At 38.4% G+C, this 19,593-nt stretch overlaps 1 protein-coding gene across 1 annotated transcript; it reads right to left on the minus strand.

Annotated features, from left to right (window-relative positions):
• Positions 1-1,773: 1,773 nt before the first annotated feature.
• Positions 1,774-18,523, minus strand: LOC5573289 (protein SHQ1 homolog). The gene is made up of 4 exons (XM_021843359.1): positions 18,262-18,523; positions 2,832-3,009; positions 2,074-2,769; positions 1,774-2,002 (listed from the first exon to the last, which is right to left on the minus strand). The coding sequence occupies exons 1-4, from the start codon at positions 18,414-18,416 to the stop codon at positions 1,784-1,786; spliced, it is 1,248 nt and encodes a 415-aa protein (XP_021699051.1). The 5' UTR covers positions 18,417-18,523; the 3' UTR covers positions 1,774-1,783.
• Positions 18,524-19,593: the final 1,070 nt, after the last annotated feature.

Raw genomic sequence — 19,593 nt, forward strand, 5'->3', positions numbered from 1 at the left:
TAATGCAGGAGGGATACGCTAAGAAGGGCATGTTGCAAGAATGCTGGATAACAGCCAAAGATGGTGTTCGCTACGAATCCGGTCGGAACAAGAAGGCGTGAGGCGCAGTGAGCTAAGTGGATTGACCAGTTGCACCCGAACCTGGAGAGCGTGGGTCGCAGTCGAGGATGAAGAGAAGCGGCCATAAACCGAGTAAATTGGCGAAATTTTGTTGACGAGATTTTATCAAGCTAAATGATGTAAAACCAAATGAATAAATAATACATACAGTCAACTCTCGATAACTGATATTGAAGAGTTATAGAATACAAACCAGTACAAATGCGATCCAAAGGACCATCGAGGTAATTATGAAAACAACTTTTACTTTGGTTCTCTAACTCGATATCGAGTAAAGGAGAGTTGACTGTGAATGTTTATACAACTTTGGCGACCTGTAGCTAAAAATTGTGACGGGCTGGAACATTTCTGATAACGTCATCAGATCAGAGACCCCAAATCTGATAGAGACACATAATTTGATCCTTGAGACACGCAAAAATGTAATTTTTGTTACGCTGTGTTTTTAATAATATCTGATAATTGAAGTCTTTGATTTTAGTAACTGCGCGTTTACTAAATTAACCATAGAAGTTTCAACGGTGAATAAAGAGGAATTGGGCCTCTGCCTAGTGTAGACTACACTGGGTTTCAGTTAAAAGTCTTTCAAAATTCATTTTCTCAAACGATCTAGTGTGGGGCAAAAGTGTTCTGATTGAAATACAAAATATTGATGATTTTATGACAGACATACTTTAGACCAGGCATAAACTTATATTTGCAGAAAAATACATACTAAAACTAGATAAAAAAAAAACAACTCAAAGCAGCATTAATTTACCCAAAAATAACAGCTTTCCGCAAAACTAAGTCGGTGATCAACACGACAACAAACCTACGTCATGCAAATTGTAGTTTGGTCGAGCCTGAATTTCCCTGGAGAGGGAAATAGAGTTCATCCAGAATAAGTCGAGAGTTCTCGATTACTTTTTTAAATCGACGTAAGTAACTTTCATATGGATTTGAGAAAATTAATTAAAAAGAATCGCAACCTGTTTTCTAAAACTATTTTAAAATAAATCACCTTTTTAACATTTTTTCACAGTGTACATCGCATAAATTTTGCATACAATTAACTCACGTTAAGAAACTGGATAGTTTCTATTATTTCCCTCAAAAAAAAAACAGTATAACAAAATGAAAAGCCGTTTCTTTCAGTTACTTTCGACGTTTTTCTATCAGTGTACAATCGGCTCAAGTAGTGTTTTGTTTTGATGCGTGGTTAAGTCACTTTGTCTCTCCATACAACGAAGTAGCGGTTCGGTTGCGAAAGTTGAAATTCTTACTTACGCCGTTTTGTAATTCCGAACGTTTAGAAAAGTGAAAAATCTAGTTGGGTAAGAGCGGAACGTGTGGAATTTCGTCTGCCAAACACGTAGGATCGTTAAAGTAAGTTTGTTCACTTTTCTGAAAAAAGAGTAAATTTAAGTTCAATGCAAAAATAGTCGAATTAGTAGCAAGTGTAATTGAAGAGTAACTTGAAGGAGAATTAAAAGATAATCGAGAATCAGTCAAAAATGTATCCCATACAATTTTAATCGCGCAGTAGACGGAAGCAATCGCGCTCAAATTTTGCACAGTTGTTTGGGACTTGAAAAAAAAAACTCGATCTGAAAAAAGGTCGCGATTACCCACCCTAGCCCTTAGCGTGTTGAAATAAATTTGAGAACACTCTATTTTCTATCTATAACTGTATTTTCAAATTCATCAACTTTTCCAACACATTTTCGTCCGGAAGAGAATCACTACTTTCGCTTTCCGATTCACTGGTTTCATCAGTTGAATCACATGTGTCATCGGAATCCGTTGATTCGTCTTCCACGCCTATTATATCGTTGACCATTTTTTGAACCACTGCTTCTTCTCCAAAGCCTAGCGATTTGCTGTGAACCGATAGCAGTATCTGAAAAAAAAAACATGTAATTGTTGATAATAATTATTATAATACACGTTTCTTAGTAGCATTCAGTTTACCTTTGCACAATAACGACCAGCTTCTTGTAGCATTTCAATAGGTTTGCAAAGTTGTAGAAACCGTATGCAGTCCTTAATATAATAATGATTTAAAACAACGCAATCATTATTTTTAAAAGCTTCGTAACTGAACAGTAGCTTTTCCAACACCCACTCAACTGCATTTTCTCCATTCATAGCGTCTATAAAAAGTTTGACACTTTTTCGTGCTAAATCTTTGCTTCGGTATAGTGGATACATGCAACTTCTCCTATAGAAGGCAATTAGTACGTCCTCATAGGAAGAGAACTCTTCAAAATATGATAAACTGCTCGAAATTCTATGGATGTTAACGTGAGAAATTGCCTCGTTCAGCTCATTACTGTTCACAATCTTGTCATACAGAACGGCAAGGACGATATCGACCAAGTTGAAGCAAACAGATACATTTTTGGATAGTGTTCGATATTTTTCAACCTCCCGCTTTTTCTCGTCAACAATCATTCGAATTCGGCTCTGCTGATCGTTGTTAAGGCAAACGTTGGCAGGAAGTTCTACCGAATGTAGTCCGAATCCATCGATAAGGTACTGCACGTGATCCATTCCGTAATGCTCCAAATTGAAATCCTTAGCTTCCTCTTCAAGGCGTAAGGTTTTCCGCTGCTCTGGAGAATATCTTTCCGGATTAGATAACGTCTTGAAGTCTTGATTGTTCACCTAAAACGATATATTGCATATCATATACCTACTGGTGTTTTGTAACATAAAAATTAACTTACAATATTTAACACTCCAGAGTAAAGACCACCGAATCCGTATGCATAAGGGGTTCCAGTTACTTGTTCATCTTTCACATTTGTTTTGCTCAATGGTATATTATACACTATAATTCCTTTTTCGTAATCAATTTGTTTTGGGAAAACATCTATGATTTGCAAGGTTTTCTCAGAACTCACCCTAAAAATTAAAAAAAAAAATATAACATGTAAATTTTGGTACATATTATGTAATAAACAGTTTCTTAATGAAATTATGTCCACACTTGGAAAAAGTCTGTTTAAAAGCGTATGTTCATAAGGCACTTAGGGCTTATTCATTTATTTCATAACGCTAAAATTGACCATTTTAGACACCCACCCACTCCCTTGTAACGCTTTTTGTATGAACATTATATAATTTTTGTATGGACCGTAACATCCTTATGACACCCACCCACCCCCTCTAGCGTTATGAAATTTGTGAATGGGCCCTTACAACAATACATATTGACAGATATTGGAATATTCTGGGGATCGAACATAACAGTCTTGGCATGGCTTTGCTTGTTTGGACCCGTGCTTTCGATTTTTCGTTGGACCCGTTGGCGAAAGCTAGCGGTGATAATCTTTCTTGGACACCGTCTTGGGAAAAAAAAACTCTCGAAGGTCACGTCTTCTTTCGTTTATTAACTAAACATGGTATCAACAACTAACAAAAGGAATTCACAACTTCCTTCCAAAAAAGTGGGATTTAAAACTGTCACTAAACGTGGCAAGAATGGAAGAAAGGACGCTTCCCCGGAATGCGAACTTCTTACAAGGGTGAAATGAATAATTCTATCGAAATGAGCAATCACTTTGATGCTCTAAACAAATTTTCCGAACCCCAAATCGAAGCTGCCTCTAGTCCAGGCTCTTTGATTCAAGTGAGGAAGCAAAGAGTGCCGCCTATCGTGGTCAGTTGTTCCGAATTTGGGGGATTTAGGCAGGAGATCTTGAACTCCATTAGGGAAATCAAGGTTTCCTTCCAAATCGCAAAGAAAGGAGACTGTCGCGTTTTGCCGGAAACTCTTAAAGATCGCGAACTTCTTCTCAGACATCTTGAAGAGGAGAAGCACAATTTTTTTACTTATGACGACAAAACTGAACGTTTGTTCAAAGTTGTCTTGAAAGGTCTCTTAAGTGACTATAAGTCACCTGAAGAGATGAAAAATGGAATAAATGATTTACTTGGATTTTCCTCAGTCCAAGTAATCATTATGAAAAAGAGATCCCAATCTGGCATCGGAAAGGGCTTTCTCAAGAATATTATTTAGTTATTGCGAATATTTTGTAAAATTTTACTTTCGTCGAGTTAGTTACGCGCCAGGATTACGCGCTGCCCAGATCCATTGTGTGTGGCCAACGAAAACGAGGACAAATGTCAAAATTGGTCTACCAGCTGACCGTTGTGAAGTGTTTATGCATGCTGCAAGGTACGGGTATAAATTTTGGTCCGTTTAAATAGCAATTGACTGTGATACAATCGTTGCGAAAACTTTTCTTAATTTTTCTGTGGTATTATTTATTGTGCGCCATGTAGTTGCGCGCAGTGTTGTGTGGATTGAATGCTATCGTTAAGGGAAGATTTGCTCTTAGCAGGGAAAATAAGCACGCTGTCCATGATAAGAGATTCACCCTGGCGCATAACTGATTGACAGTCACAAAAAAAGAGAGAAACTAAAATATATCTCAAGAAGCGCAATAACTTTAACAAAAAAGAACTAAACAATATTAAAGCTTTAGAAAAAGCAAAACTTTTGTTCGATGTCCGTGTGACATGGGAACATTTTCAGAAACCTGGAGGAAATTACCAGAACCCAACTCAGTGCCGTCGGTGCCAAAAATGGGGTCATGGTACAAAAAATTGTCGCAAGGATGCTAAATGCATGATTTGCGGAGGTTCTTCTCACGCCAAGGATGTCTGTCCAGTGAAGGAAGATACCACCAAGTTCATATGCTCAAATTGCGGGGCTAATCATAAGTAAAATTTTTGGGATTGTCCTTCACGCAAAAGAGTCATTGAGGCTCGTGCCAGGCAGATGAATGATAATATCCGTTACGATAACGGTTTCTTTTCGGAATTTGCCTGGTAGTATCGAACAATACTCATTTTTCAGTTAACGATCGCTTGATGACGAATCATATCCATCAGGAAGATCATAATCATGCTCATTCACAAACTAATTTTAATCCGTCGGGTAGCCGTTCGAATCTTTCAATTTCGAATGTATCTACCCACGGTAAATCCTTTGCCGATATCGTACCAGGTAATTTGAACTTCTCCCATATTCGTACTACGAGTACCCATTCTACTTGTTTTAAATCAAATGAAAAAAAAAACCTAACGCCACAGGTAACATCTACCCCGTCTCTTCGTCTACCGAGAATTCTAATGGAAAATCATCAAACAATGTACCCACTTCAAGTGATATGTCTGCCTCTGATTTTAATTTTCTAACTGAACAATTGAATCTAATGATTGATGCAATGTTCAAAGCCACCACTATGACTGAAGCAGTCCAAGTAGGTGTAAAATTGGCAAATCAAATTGTTATTGAATTACGTTTTTCTAATGGATCCAAATAATAATTTAAATATTTAAAATTGGAATGCTCGTTCTCTAAATGGTAAAGAGGACGAGCTGTTTATTTTTTTACAGCTAATAACGTGCATATAGCAGTTATTACTGAAACGTATTTGAAACCTGGATCTAAGCTCAAAAGAAATCCTAACTTTTTTGTTTATCGTATCGACTTGATGGGGCGTGTGGGGATGTTGCAATCATCATTCATAGGCGTATAAAATCAGGGGGGGGGTATACGCAACGAGGTAGGCCTACCGTTCATGTTTTGTGAGTATGTTAGTGTGGTGTTTACTGCTTGGCTTGGCCCGCATGTTAGTCCTGTGCTGTTTCGGCCGGCCCGCGTGAGAGATGATTGTTAGGCGAGCTTTGTTCGTAGTTGACAGTCGTACACCCACCCTGTATAAAACATCAACTTTTTTCGTCATTTGGAACTAAAGTTTTTGGAACTTTAGGTGTTTCAGTTAAAACACAACTTGGTAAATATACTTTCATAGCTGCCTATTTGCCTATTCAATGCTCTGGACAGCAAGTTAATTTGCTTCAAACTGACTTGCGAAAATTGACTCACATTTTTTTTTTGTCAGTAGCGATGGGACTTTTAATCTGCCCTAAGCTCCTGCCGAACATTTGCTTTTATAAGCCTCTATTACATTCATCACACAGACGTTCCTAAGCAATGTTGCTTAAATGGTCACTGTGTACCCTAGCAGCAATCAACCCTTGCCGTAGTTTTGTAGTCTAGTATTCCAGACTAGTATAAAACTATGATAAGACTTGAAATGCTACTAAAGTGGTTGAAGTGAAGAACGAAATAATTTTATTGAAAAGTCCTCATTCCCCATTTCATTTCATCCGTCACTGTCACATAATTACCACATTTTTGTTTTTAACACTATCACTAATATCACCGATTATCACTCATTAATTTTCGTCATACATGTATATTTTTCATTATATCACTTCACTTTCACAGCTACAATTTTTATCAAAATTTTCTCACACTACTTTCATAATAATTCATTTTTGTTACCATTTACCATCTAACCATCATAACTAAATAATTAAAAAATAATCAAACTACGATTTAGCACTACGACCAATAAAGTTACAATAAAAAATAAAATCACTTTGATAAATTTTACTGCACTCACTGTCATTATGAACACTCTTATCATGAATATGTTAAGAACTAGGCAATAGTCTAGTAGTATAAACAAATAGACGTACCACTGAGGGTTCATATTATGTATTTTTAACAAAACTATCACTTTCAATGTAATTTACAAATATTTTCATCACCACACATTTCTTCAAATATCATTATTAGCACTCTCACAATCACCCATTTTAAAACGACGAATGCAACGCACAATGGACCATTGAAGGTAGTTTTTGCAAGTACTCACCGCATCAAAATAAAGGCGCCACTGTATATGGGATTTAACATTGTGACAGCATTGCTGTTCTGTCAAACACACAAGACTACGGTGGCGCTATCTATGCTTTTCATAGCGGCCGTTTTGGTTATTTTAATGATCCATTACACCAAACACCTATTCTTATGATGCATTATAAAACGATTGATCACACGTTAGCTTTGAAACTTAACCACCATTACTGATTAGTACAAAGGATGCTACAGCTCGTGTAAACGAACTGAACCATCAACAACCAGCACTGGTTTATAAGTAACTACTGAGCACTGGCGGTCCCTCTGTTCGAAGAGGACCTGATAATATGCCTAAACATATTAACAGATCTTCCGCCTGAATGCAGCCGTTTCATGATAAGTCATGAACCGTTAAAGGTGTGCCAAAATATTGGGAAGGTGATATGTTTCACAGACGAGTATTATTATGGTGCACCTTCTACTTTGGAACCGTCAAACCCTGTGATCGTGGCCAGGGACTTGCAAAAATTGACTCACAATAAGTCATTTTTTTTGTTTTTGGTGACTTTAATGCCAAACATCGGTCATGGAATAATTCTCATAGTAATTCCAACGGCAGAATTTTATTTGATGAGTGCTCATCAGGAAATTTCTCAATTCAATACCCTGATAGCCCCACATGGTTTTCCTCTTCTAGAAATCTATATACGATTGATTTGGTCTTAACCGACTCTAGTCATCTTTGTAGCCAACTGATTACTCATGCTGATTTTGATTCTGATCATGTCCGTGTTACATTTCAAATATCCCATGAAGCGATTCTCAATCCTATCAGCTCCACTTTCAATTATTTTCGAGCCGACTGGAATATATATGAAACATTTATTGACTCTAATCTTAATGTCAATATTCCTTTACAAACTAAACTTGATATTGACAATGCTCTTGAAACATGAACAAATTCCATTGTTGAAGCCAGGAGCATTGCAAAATGTGAGGTAAAATTCGAATCCGTGATTATAGACGATGATCTTAAACTCTTGATTCGTATTAAAAACGTGAGAAGAAGGCAATTTCAACGCACTCGCGATCCTGATATGAAAATTATATGGCAGGATTTGCAGAAAGAAATCAAGAAACGTTTTGCACAATTAAGAAACAAAAATTTTGAAAACAAGATTTCTCAATTGGACCCTGGCTCTAAGCCCTTTTGGAAATTTTCTAAAATTTTGAAAAAAAAAACCTCCGAAGCCAATACCGGCATTGAAAGAGGAAAACAAATTATTACTCAAAAACTTGCTATGCAGTTTGAAAGTACGCACAATTTTAATTTAGGACTTACTAGTCCAATTGAAAATCAAGTTACTCAGGACTTCGAAAATATTCTCAATCAAGAGAACGTTTTCGAAAATACCTGGGAGACTGATTTGGAAGAAGTGAAAACTATTATTAAAAAATTCAAAAATATGAAAGCTCCTGGCGATGATGGAATTTTCTACATCCTCATCAAGAAACTTCCAGAAACTAGCTTATCATTTTTAGTTGATATATTTAACAAATGTTTTCAATTAGCATATTTTCCTGACAAATGGAAAAATGCTAAGGTTGTTCCAATTTTAAAACCAGACAAAAATCCTGCAGAAGCTTCTAGCTATCGTCCAATCAGTGTGCTTTCCCCCATCAGTGAACTTTTTGAAAAGGTTATTTTGAACAGAATGATGGCCCACATCAACGAAAATTCAATTTTTGCCAATGAACAGTTCGGATTCCGCCATGGACATTCGACCACTCATCAACTTTTACGTGTAACAAATTTGATCCGTTCCAACAAATCTGAAGGCTACTCTACTGGTATTGCTCTTCTAGACATGGAAAAAGCATTCGACAGTGTTTGTCATAAAGGTTTGATCGTAAAATTAAAAAAACTTTGATTTTCCAACATACATTGTTAGAATAATTCAAAGTTAACTGTCAAGTCGTACACTTCAGGTTAATTATCAGAACTCCAAATCTGAAAGACTTCCTGTAAGAGCTGGTGTTCCTCAAGGCAGCATTTTGGGACCAATATTATACAATATTTTCACATCTGACTTACCTGATCTACCTCAGGGATGTCAAAAATCTTTGTTTGCGGATGACACAGGCCTCTCCGCCAAAGGACGAAGCCTGCGTGTCATCTGTAGTCGATTGCAAAAAAGTTTGGATATTTTTTCTTCATACTTGCAAAAATGGAAGATTTCTCCTAATGCTTCCAAAACTCAACTAATAATATTCCCACATAAACCAAAAGCTCTTTATTTGAAACCTTCAAGTAGACATGCTGTTACGATGGGAGGGGTTCCAATAAATTGTTCAGATGAAGTTAAGTATCTAGGGCTCATGCTAGATAAGAATTTCAAAAATAACATTGAGGACATTCAAGCCAAATGTAATAAATAAGTAAAATGTCTCTATCCCCTTATCAATAGAAAAACAAAACTTTATCTTAAGAACAAGCTTTTGATATTCAAACAAATTTTCAGGCCAGCCATGTTGTATGCTGTACCAATATGGACTAGCTGTTGTAATACCAGAAAAAAAGCTCTGCAGAGAATTCAAAATAAAATTTTGAAAATGATTCTGAGGCTTCCTCCCTGGTATAGTACCAATGAGATACATAGAATATCCAATGTTGAAACATTGGAACAAATGTCAAATAAAATAATTAATAATTTCAGGCAAAAATCGTTGCAATCTTCTATTGCCACGATTAATGCGTTATATGTTTAGGTTACGTTAGGTTAAGTAAATTAAAAACGTATTTTTTTTTCTCTTATAAGCAGGTGAAATCAACTCACCTGTAAAAAATCTGAACTGCTACGGCAAATGAAATGTAATATGTTGTTAACAAATTGTTGATAAAATCTTAAATTTGTTTTACCAAATTAGGATGATTTGGATTTGGATTGTCTAATAACACAGAACACCTAGATATAAGAAATGAATGTAATGTTTAAAGAAATTAATAAAAAAAAAACAAAAAAAGAATTAAAAAGATGTACTCGGATACTGAATCATCTCAAACATAATTTTAGGCCCAAACCAGCTCATATTTCAGATAAAATTCCAAACATTGCCGGAGGATTGTTTCAATGAATTCAACAGCTGAATATAAGTATCTATAAGAAAACGCCTGACCAGAATCCAAACAATTCTGATAAAATTTCAAAATTATAGTTAATGGAAAACTGTGATGTGTGGTCATCCTACATAGGTAGAAAAAATGAACCCTGCCAAATACGTGCCGGAATTAAAGGGCTCGATTGACAATCAAAGTTTTGATTTGAATATATCTCAAATATCCATTTGATATCTGGATACTTGCATGCTGAGCTTATTATGTATGACAATGACCCTTCCTTAGCCGAGCGGTTAGAGTCCGCGGCTACAAAGCAAAGCCATGCTGAAGGTGTCTGGGTTCGAATCCCGGTCGGTCCAGGATCTTTTCGTAATGGAAATTTCCTTGACTTCCCTGGGCATAGAGTATCATCGTACCTGCCACATGATATACCAATGCGAAAATGGCAACTTTGGTAAAGAAAGCTCTCAGTTAATAACTGTGGAAGTGCTCATAAGAACACTAAGCTGAGAAGCAGGCTCTGTCTCAGTGTGGACGTCATGCCAAGAAGAAGAAGAAGAAGAATTACCTCAGGGCTAGCCTAATTTTTTTTTTTTTTTTTTTTTTTTACATTTAAAATTTGTTTATTGAGCGTAAAAAAATAATTACAAAGCAATTAGTTATACTTCAATGGATATTTCAAAATCTAGTGCAGCTACGTCTATAACATTATTACAGTTCATAATAAAGATGACATAATTTACAAACATTTTGAAGATAATATTTTTCTTCCATCCTGGTATGCCCCGTAGAACAGGCCTCATAAGGTCTCATAATCTATGCAGAGTCTCCGCCATCCATTCAGTAATGCAGATATTTTCTGTTGTAGCAGTCTCCACGCGGCTTCCACACGAGTACAGGTGCTCAATTTGTGCTCCAACGTCTCGCACACCGTGTTGCAGTATTGGCAGTTTTCGGTGTTGGCTCTGTTGATCCGATACAGTAATCTTCGGTGCTCAAGCTTTTTGTTCACCAACAGAAAAAGTACGCTTCGTTGGCTTGAGGTCAGCTGTTTGCTCGCAATATTACGCCAAATGTGTTGCCAGTTTGCCGTTGGATGTTCTTGAGAAACTTTGGGAACATCTGTTTGTGCAATGTAGAAGCTGTGGATGCTGTCGGCGGAGAGGTTTTGTTGTATTTGCGGGGGGAGTAGAGGAAAATTTGCAAGGATAAGTTTCAAACAGGGACAGTCTGCTGGAGGATTAGGATTTGCTTGGGAAATGTACGATCTGTAGAAAGGAATGGAATCTATTTCACGCATGTGCCGGTTCAGCAGTAGCGCCTTGCATTTGAAAGTAGGCAAATGCAGTTTCATGCCACCTGCTTCTACATTGCGGGCCAACTGTTGAATTGGCACCCTTGCTGTTATTCCTCGCCATAAGAACGACCCCATGGTTGCAGTCAGCTTCGCCGTGTGCGCAGCGGTAGGAGCAAGCAATGAAGCGAGATACCAAATCTTCGATGTGATAAACACGTTGAGTAATATCACTTTCTGGTGAAGAGTAAGGGTGCGCTGAGAGTGGAGATAAACTTGATGAGCAAATTTACCAACGAGAGCATCCCAGTTCAGCTTATTCATCACACGTATGGAGTTAGCAAAAGTTACTCCCAAAATGCGCACTGTACGTTCGCATCGCAACCAGGGTACAGTGAGAGGTCTGTCGTCGGTATAGCCCACAGATATGGACGTCGATTTCTCCAAACTCAGCCTTGCACCCGACACTCGTTCAAAACGCTGGAATGTCTCTCGTATCCTCTCTAGCCTATTCTTGCAAGTGACGATCACCGACACATCATCAGCGTATGCCACCACGAGGTCGGGTCCGCATACAGTCTCCAATCGCTTCAGCAGGGGTTGCAGATATAGGACGAAGAGATGCATTGAAAGTGGGTCTCCCTGGCGAACCGATCTCTCGATGGGAAATGCTTCCGACAAATGGCCATTAACGAGTAAGCGAGATGAAGATAGCGATCCGATCCTGTTGAGCAGGCGAACCAAGTTCGGATCGAAGCCGAGCGAGCACATGTTCCGAAAGAGAAAATCCCGATTGACGAGATCGAACGCATGACGAAGGTCAAACGATGCCAGCAGACCACGTTGTTTACTTTTCACCAGCTGTGCTATGCGGTCTTTCAGTGATAGGGTGGCCTGAAAGATATTTCGCCCGAAGCTGGCACACTTTTGGGCGTCGCTGAGCACATGGTGAGTTCTCATCACGTTCTCTAGACGCTGCTTGAGTATGCGAGAGAGGATTTTATAATCGCAGTTGAGTAACGATATTGGCCTATATGAGTGTGCTGACTGGTCGTTCCCTTTCTTTTTAACCAGCACAACAACACCATCGACGAAATCAGCAGGAAAGTTGCCTGCAAGTGCCTCATTCATAATCATGGTGAGCTCTCTCCAGATGACGTCAAACGTTTTGAGGTAAAATTCTCGTGGCAGAGAGTCTCCCCCCGGAGATTTATTCGGGCAACTGGACTTGATGGCAATGAAGATATCGGCAGGAGTGATTTCGCTCATGCAGACTTCGTTTGTCGGATCATTTACAGGAATCACTCTCTCGCAAACGAACGTTTCATCCACCACTTGTTCCGTCTGCTCCGCAGCGTACAGGCTACGATAGAAGTCGTACATGTGCTGCTCAATTGCTCTAGCGTCATCGATCGGTTGGTTGTCATCGTCGCGCAGGTGGGTGATGAGTGTCTTCTTCCTCTTTCGTTCGCCTAACTGGAACATCGATATCGGTTCACCAGAAAAATAGGTCTCACTCACGCGCATAAATGCCTGCGAGAAATTGCGCTGCAGAGTCAACATTTGCGCCTTCACTCGGTTTATTGTAGAGAGCATTGCAGCGTTCTGGTAGTAGCCATCGTACGCCTGCCGTAATTGCACATAAAGCCGTTGGTGCTCGCGATGGAAGTCGTCAAAAGCAGCTTTAGATTTCCATCGGAAGAAGCATTTTATTTTAGGCTTGGCATACGATAGCCACCACTGCATCCACGATGGAAAATTCCGTCTCTGGCGAGTCCAGTATTGCCACCGATGCTGGAACTCTTTGATGTTCTCCGGAGTGAGTAGATGGGGACGAAGAGACCAAAACCCTCGACCAGGCTCTCGTCCGAGATTTGGTAGACAGATTCGCAATGTCAAAGCTTTATGGTCGGAAAAGGAGCAACAATGCGTATCAGCTGTTCTCAATTTGCTACGCAGGCTCTGGCTGGTGTACATACGGTCGAGACGGGAAGACGAATTTTGCGTGATGAAGGTGTGACCAGGTATATTTGGACAGATTTTCTGCCACACATCGATTAGCTGCAACTGCTGCACGGTTGCAAAGAGAGCAGGGCTGTGATTGTGTCCCGTCGCATCTGACTGCCGTATGACACAGTTGAAATCACCAGCGATTAACATGTGTTCCGTGGGGTGTCGAAGGTAGTATGCGAGTGTATTATTGAAAAAACGCTCGCGTTCGTCCCGTAAAGCGGTACCAGAAGGAGCGTACACGTTGCAGAGGGTTGTATTTTGGATTCGCAGCGCGATCAGACGTCCATCTAAACTTTTCTCGATATGGGAGAAACGTATGTGCTCTTTAAGAGCTATTGCCGTTCCTCGCCTTGAATGGTCAACGTTACATTCCACAATGTATCCAGGCAAGCGGAGTTGGTCATTCTCCACTTCCTGGAGGAATGCAATATCAATATCCATTGTACGAAGGAATGTTCGGAGTGCATTTAGTTTAGTCGTGTTTGTAATGTTGTTAATGTTGATGGAGGCGATATTATAACTGTTGAAATCCATTATAAAATATCACTCCCCTCGTTTGCATCGTCCCCTTGTCGAAGCTTCTTGCCCGGCGGACGGCCATGCCGTCGTTTACTATTCGACGATCCTGTTGAGACAATGGTTTCATTACCATCACTAGCAGCTTGCCGAGTAACCATACGGCTGGCTGGTAGTAGGCTCTGCGAAAGAACCGGAGGAGTGATAAGATTGGTGTTTTGTTCGATGGGGGTTGTTTTCGGCTGCATTTTGACAGACAACGGCGTGTTGTCAGTGATGGGCACGGTAGTGAGCAGAGCAGCGGTCGCATTTTCTGATGATCCTGCTCGTTTGACCGGTTGCTCGATATTGTTCGCCTTGACGGGCTTCGGAATAGTGAACGTAGCTTCGGTTGCACTGGCTCTCTTCGATGGGATCGTTTTTTGTTGGTTGGCTTCACCCGGCTTCGGTCCGAAAAGCTTCGTGAATGATGGCTTCGGCTTCGGTACAGACGGTCTCGGAGCAGGGCCATTCGCTCCCGTTTCTTTTGCCACATTTGCGTACGTTTTCTGTACGAGCAACTTTTTATTTTGCACACAGGAGATGCCATTGCACTATGGTCCAGGAATCAGTTTTACGCGGAAAGATGCATTTTGAGCTTTAGAATGAAACATTAGACAAAAACGGTCTTCTACAAAGTTGTTTGTATTAGTTAAGCCCTTTGTTTGGTTTTATTGAAAATTAGGGTGGACCACATTTTCATAGAAATTGTGTAACTAACTTTCTTATTTGTAGAAATTATATTATACATGCTTCAGCAAAGTTGTAGACCATTCAATTCCAAGCAACTTTGCCAAAAAAAGTTTTTTTGTATCTCTTAAATTGACCGATTTAGAGCTTTTTTCCTACGGTGACATAGGGTGGTCCGAACAAAACTGGTTTTCTGGCTCTAGAGTTTTCAATTCAAATTTCTCATCAAAGTAGTCTATGAAACACTTTTAGAGCTTTGAAAAATGCGTAATTTGGTGAGTGAAGAAACTCGCTATCTCCTTCCGTTTAGGAGTTATTGTTGTTTTTCTCTCAAAAACATGCCTACTTTGATTGTGAATATCTCTGATTGGGGCAAACATAAAAAATATCTTTTGACGGCGTTCAAAAGACAAAATAAAATTGTATATTATATCAAAAATTTACAGATGTGTTATTTTTGTAACTCTAATAAAACGTCTTGAAAGTCAAATATTTTTTATCACAAAAACTTTAATAACTTTTGAACTAAAATAGATATCAACAATCTTTTTGCATGAAAATTTGCGTTATGTTAAGTTCTAAAAGTCGTTCATAGCCGACTTTGACGAGAAAATAATATTGAAGAAACTAGAGTTGAAAAACTTATTTTTGTTGGACCACCATTTTGAGCTACATAAAAACTTTTTTTGGCAAAGTTGATCAAAATTTCAAGTTCTACCGCTTTGCCTAAGAGCATATACCAGTATTTTTGCAAATAAAAAAGTTGATTATATGATATGCGTGATATTGTGGACCACCCTAGTTTCAAATGACACAGTATGTAAGCTTACATTTTTAGAAACAATTTTGTAGAAGATCATTTTTGTCTAAAATTTCATTTTCATGCTCAAAATGCAAAATAATAAAGAAATACATACCATGAAAATCTTCAAAGTAGTTTTAGAGCCCTTTCTTTTTTATTTCAGCTTTCTCGTCAAAGCGGTCTATGAACGACTTCAAGAACATAACAAAACGCAAATTTTCATGCAAAAATATTGATGATATCTATTTTAGTTCAAAAGTTATTAAAGTTTTTCTGCTTAAAATCCTTTGTTTTTCAAGGCATTTTATTAGAGTTACAAAAATAACACATCTGTAATTTTTTGATATAATATACAATTTTATTTTGTCTTTTGAATGCCGTTAAAAGATATTTTTTATGTTTGCCCCAATCAGAGATATTCACAATCAAAGTAGGCATGTTTTTGAGAGAAAAACAACAATAACTCCTAAACGGAAGGAGATAGCGAGTTTCTTCACTCACCAAATTACGCATTTTTCAAAGCTCTAAAAGTGTTTCATAGACTACTTTGATGAGAAATTTGAATTGAAAACTCTAGAGCCAGAAAACCAGTTTTGTTCGGACCACCCTATGTCACCGTAGGAAAAAAGCTCTAAATCGGTCAATTTAAGAGATACAAAAAAACTTTTTTTGGCAAAGTTGCTTGAAATTGAATGGTCTACAACTTTGCTGAAGCATGTATAATATAATTTCTACAAATAAGAAAGTTAGTTACACAATTTCTATGAAAATGTGGTCCACCCTAATTTTCAATAAAACCAAACAACGGGCTTAACTAATACAAACAACTTTGTAGAAGACCGTTTTTGTCTAATGTTTCATTCTAAAGCTCAAAATTCATCTTTCCGCGTAAAACTGATTCCTGGACCACTGTGCATTGTGTACAAACTCGGAACAGTATTTACAGGTCTGCTGCTGTCCGAAGTAGCACACGTTCGTGGTTTGCCCATCGATGGTGACGTAGCTCTCGATGTTTCGTTTTACCATCATTCGCACGATGCGAGCACCAGTTGGGAGACCGGCAAATCGATATTTGCTATCCCAAACCTGTTCGGTAATGGATAGAACCTCACCGTAGGCTCCGAGAAATTCAGCGACTTGCTCGTTTGTTACATCTTCGGATAGGTCGGTGAGCTTTACCTCCACAGCACCGTCCTCAAGCGTGATCCGAAGCTTGTAGTTCTTGCCATCTACCTCAGTCTCGTGTTTATTGTCGTGTTCTGCTACGATCTTCCTCGCTAGCTCCAGGTCAACGACCTTAACGAATGCGCATCCGAGTGCTCTGCTAGGCTGTAGACGGACAACTTGCTCGTACTGAAGGCCTAACGTAGTAGCAACAAAGTCGTGTAGCTCCTCGAAAGACGGCTTCCTTGGCACGTTCGCATAATCGATGCGAAACGTGTTTTCGCGTCGTACACTCATCGCGGCAATACCCGCGACACTCCACACGACGGATGTAATAACGCGAACGTAAACGTATTCACTTCGCAACGAAAATAGTCAAAAAAAAATGCTCGTGGCTTCCAGCGAGAGAACACAACTGCTCTGCTTGGAAGTTGAGCGCAAACTGAAACAAATGTCAAATAAAATAATTAATAATTTCAGGCAAAAATCGTTGCAATCTTCTATTGCCACGATTAATGCGTTATATGTTTAGGTTACGTTAGGTTAAGTAAATTAAAAACGTATTTTTTTTTCTCTTATAAGCAGGTGAAATCAACTCACCTGTAAAAAATCTGAACTGCTACGGCAAATGAAATGTAATATGTTGTTAACAAATTGTTGATAAAATCTTAAATTTGTTTTACCAAATTAGGATGATTTGGATTTGGATTGTCTAATAACACAGAACACCTAGATATAAGAAATGAATGTAATGTTTAAAGAAATTAATAAAAAAAAAACAAAAAAAGAATTAAAAAGATGTACTCGGATACTGAATCATCTCAAACATAATTTTAGGCCCAAACCAGCTCATATTTCAGATAAAATTCCAAACATTGCCGAAGGATTGTTTCAATGAATTCAACAGCAGAATATAAGTATCTATAAGAAAACGCCTGACCAGAATCCAAACAATTCTGATAAAATTTCAAAATTATAGTTAATGGAAAACTGTGATGTGTGGTCATCCTACATAGGTAGAAAAAATGAACCCTGCCAAATACGTGCCGGAATTAAAGGGCTCGATTGACAATCAAAGTTTTGATTTGAATATATCTCAAATATCCATTTGATATCTGGATACTTGCATGCTGAGCTTATTGTGTATGACAATGACCCTTCCTTAGCCGAGCGGTTAGAGTCCGCGGCTACAAAGCAAAGCCATGCTGAAGGTGTCTGGGTTCGAATCCCGGTCGGTCCAGGATCTTTTCGTAATGGAAATTTCCTTGACTTCCCTGGGCATAGAGTATCATCGTACCTGCCACATGATATACCAATGCGAAAATGGCAACTTTGGTAAAGAAAGCTCTCAGTTAATAACTGTGGAAGTGCTCATAAGAACACTAAGCTGAGAAGCAGGCTCTGTCTCAGTGTGGACGTCATGCCAAGAAGAAGAAGAAGAAGAATTACCTCAGGGCTAGCCTAATGGTCTACGTGTTCGAATAGAGTGTTGAATCCAAACTGTTACAAAGATCTTGATATATTAGCATGATTGTCAAAACACAACTGAACGGTGATCTTTGGTCGGTCTGTAGGTTATCAATAAATAATTAATCCTCACTCAAAATACAAAAACCTCCGTTAAAAAACACTGTGATCACAAATCGTGATTAAATTTAGCATTAAAGCTCAGTCCTCCCCCCATGATAAAATGATTTGAATGGAAATTAAAAATAATTATGGCGCCTAGGAAATGTCTAACAACCCTCTCCTCATAACCTCTTACGTAATTAATGGATGACCCCTAATGCATAGCTTACCTGACATGATGTGGCGGTAAAGTGAACACCAATTCTTTCTCGAGTACTTCTAGCGCAAACGAAGCTTCTTGTTCTAAATCGAGATCGGGCACCTTTATCACTAGTATTGCAAACTCATTGGAATATTCTATGGTGTATGATATATCTTCAGACATTCTCAGGTTTGAATTTATTTGACGCACTAAACAACTTAATTTTCGATTATTTTTTTTGGTGATGGATTTAGCGCCGATGGGCACGTTGGTTTGTTTATGTTCATGGGCGTTACGATATTTGCGACACAGAGATGAAGAGAGAACAGAGAGAATGAGAGTCTAATAAATACACACTAAAAATAATCTACACGTTGAATACGTGTGTTTTACAGAACTATTACTAATTTTTCAATGTTTTAAGTTGATGTTTCAGTCATGATTTTTTTTCGAAACATTTTAAACAAGTGAATTTTATTAATTATCATAAATTAAATTTACTTTTCTATAAATTCCAAATTTTTAACATTAATGTGGTTTTTAGCCTTTTTAGGTTGTTCTAAATATAACGGAAACAGTTTCGGCCAGATATTTAACTTCGATTCCTAAATTGGCCAATCGCATTGATTTCTCATGAGAGTGGCTAAATTAGGAGTGTCCTGGCCAAATTTGGTGTATGGGAGTTAAAATTATAAGGAGGAAAATGAATTGTTTTCCCTATGTTTTTGACGAGTAAATGAATGTAGCTCTATCATGTGAATGTGATCTACTGAACACAAAAGGTTTCATGCTGATTGGCTATGTATAACGGTGTATAATCCTCTATGGCTACAACTGACGTATGGCCAAAACCGGTGCTTCTACCCTACCACAAAAATTTCTCTAGGATGACTTCATAACAAAACTGAATGTCCTTTAAAACTGAACAAAAGTAATTATGAAAAATACAATTTCCAAACACAATCTTACTTAATCCTTGTATTGATTTACGCGGAATTCTGTGCATGATTATCAAAACAGGGGTTATTCAAAAATGACGTCCATAACTTGGGGGAGGGAGGGTCTATGAAAGTGTGACCAGGTCCGTCGCACTCGGGCTCAGAATGGGTACCACTTCTAGTACTGCATTCGGTCCCTCGGTAGTACAAAAGGTACCCAAGTTTGACACATCGCAGTACACTTTTCACGGCATTCTAGATTACCTTTTGAGCCATAAAATTTTGGGCATTTGCAAGGGACATGAAGGTCTTTAATTTGTCTTTGGTGTGACCGTTAAGGCCTAAACGCAATGATAGTGGAATGGCTACGGAAAGCGGAATCGGTTCGCCAGCATGAATAGGGTCCTAAAGCCCTGCCTCAA

The sequence above is a fragment of the Aedes aegypti genome, chromosome 2 (assembly GCF_002204515.2).
Source record: "Aedes aegypti strain LVP_AGWG chromosome 2, AaegL5.0 Primary Assembly, whole genome shotgun sequence".
NCBI lineage: Eukaryota > Metazoa > Arthropoda > Insecta > Diptera > Culicidae > Aedes > Aedes aegypti.

Coding starts and splice junctions, on each gene's coding strand:
- LOC5573289 (XM_021843359.1), bottom strand. CDS start 18,416: ATGTCTGAAGATATATCATACACCATAGAATATTCCAATGAGTTTGCA. Junction 3,010..18,261: donor TTACCGCCACATCATGTCAG/GTAAGCTATGCA, acceptor TTTAATTTTTAG/GGTGAGTTCTGAGAAAACCT. Junction 2,003..2,073: donor CTGGTCGTTATTGTGCAAAG/GTAAACTGAATG, acceptor TTTTTTTTTCAG/ATACTGCTATCGGTTCACAG.